The sequence below is a fragment of the Acyrthosiphon pisum genome, unplaced genomic scaffold (assembly GCF_005508785.2).
Source record: "Acyrthosiphon pisum isolate AL4f unplaced genomic scaffold, pea_aphid_22Mar2018_4r6ur Scaffold_21585;HRSCAF=24330, whole genome shotgun sequence".
In the NCBI taxonomy this organism is placed as follows: Eukaryota; Metazoa; Arthropoda; class Insecta; order Hemiptera; family Aphididae; genus Acyrthosiphon; species Acyrthosiphon pisum.
This window is the reverse complement of record NW_021771068.1, coordinates 1-1,315: the sequence shown is the minus strand read 5'-3', so window position 1 is coordinate 1,315 and position 1,315 is coordinate 1. Positions and strand designations below refer to the sequence as shown.

General features: G+C 29.2%; 1 protein-coding gene across 1 annotated transcript; it reads left to right on the top strand.

Moving 5' to 3' along the window:
- Positions 1–282: 282 nt before the first annotated feature.
- Positions 283–1,108, top strand: LOC115034938 (piggyBac transposable element-derived protein 4-like; the record flags this gene model as incomplete). Its single annotated transcript, XM_029492496.1, has 2 exons — positions 283–447; positions 542–1,108. Coding segments are annotated over exons 1-2 (732 nt in total), but the record flags the coding sequence as incomplete, so codon positions are not given.
- Positions 1,109–1,315: the final 207 nt, after the last annotated feature.

Here is a 1,315-nt window from a genome sequence, read left to right as displayed (position 1 = left end):
GTTGGGAAAATGTTACAAAAAAAGAGATGCTGACTTTCCTTGGTATTTGCATGTAGATGGGTTTAACGACATTTCCTTCTATTGCAAGTTATTGGTCAAAAAAATCAATATATCAATCCAGTATTCCTCAATACATGTGTAGGAATAGATTTGAGCTACTATTAAGAACATTTCATTGTTCGAATAATTTTGAGTGTCCTACAGGTGACAGACTTTTTAAAGTGAGAGATCTAATTGATTCTTTAGTTGATAAATATAAATGTGCTGTGATACCTGAGGAACATGTGCATAGATGAGTCAATAATACCATTTGTTGGACGTTTATCCTTTAGACAATATATAAAAAACCACAGATATGGTATTAAAATTTTTAAACTGTGTATACAAGATGCATACACCATAGGATTTAGAGTTTATACTGGTAGAGAATCAGAGCCTGAATTTGAAGTATCAACTAAAATAGTGATGAAAATGTCGGAAGAATATTTAGATTTTAGCCGTACCCTTTATACTGATAATTGGTACACCAGCATTAATTTAGCTCACAAATAGAAAGCATAATCCACAAGATGTTGTGAAACACAAACTTAAAAAGGGGGAAATTGTGGCTCAAAAAAGCAATACAGGAATATTAATTTTGAAATGGAAAGATAAAAGAGATGTTCTTATGTTATCCACTAAACATGAGGACAATATTAGGCAAATACAAACTAAAATAGAAACTGAAGTTGGAAAGCCAGAAGTAGTTTTGGACTATAATCGAGGAAAAAGCCTAGTTGATGTGAGTGATTTAAGATCTTCTTATCACACTCCTCTCAGGCGATCAATGAAATGGTACAGAAAGGTAGCGTTTGAAGTTTTATTGAATACTAGTGTTATAAATGCTCTTATATTATATAATAAAGTAAATAATTGTAATATGAGTGTGACTGAATTTAGAGAATCTATTATTTTTTCTATGATAGACAAACCAGTAGATACTGAAATTGATAATATAGAAATGCATTCAATAGTTGAAAAAACTACAAGTAATAGATGTGCAATAAGTTACCAAAAACTTGTCTTAAAGGAAGGTGGTAGAGCTTATGCTCAAAGTAAAACAAAAAAAGTGAGAACAATGTGTCCAGCCTGTGATAGATTTTATTGTGTTGAGTGTTTTTTTGCTGATCAGTGATCATAAATATAAAAAAAAAAATTAATTAATTAAAACAATATGTTTATATTCAGTTTTTGTTTTGTTGTTTGTATTTATTTACTATGAATTATAAGAAATAATTTATTTACATAATATGTGAGAATATAAAAAAGGTACAAA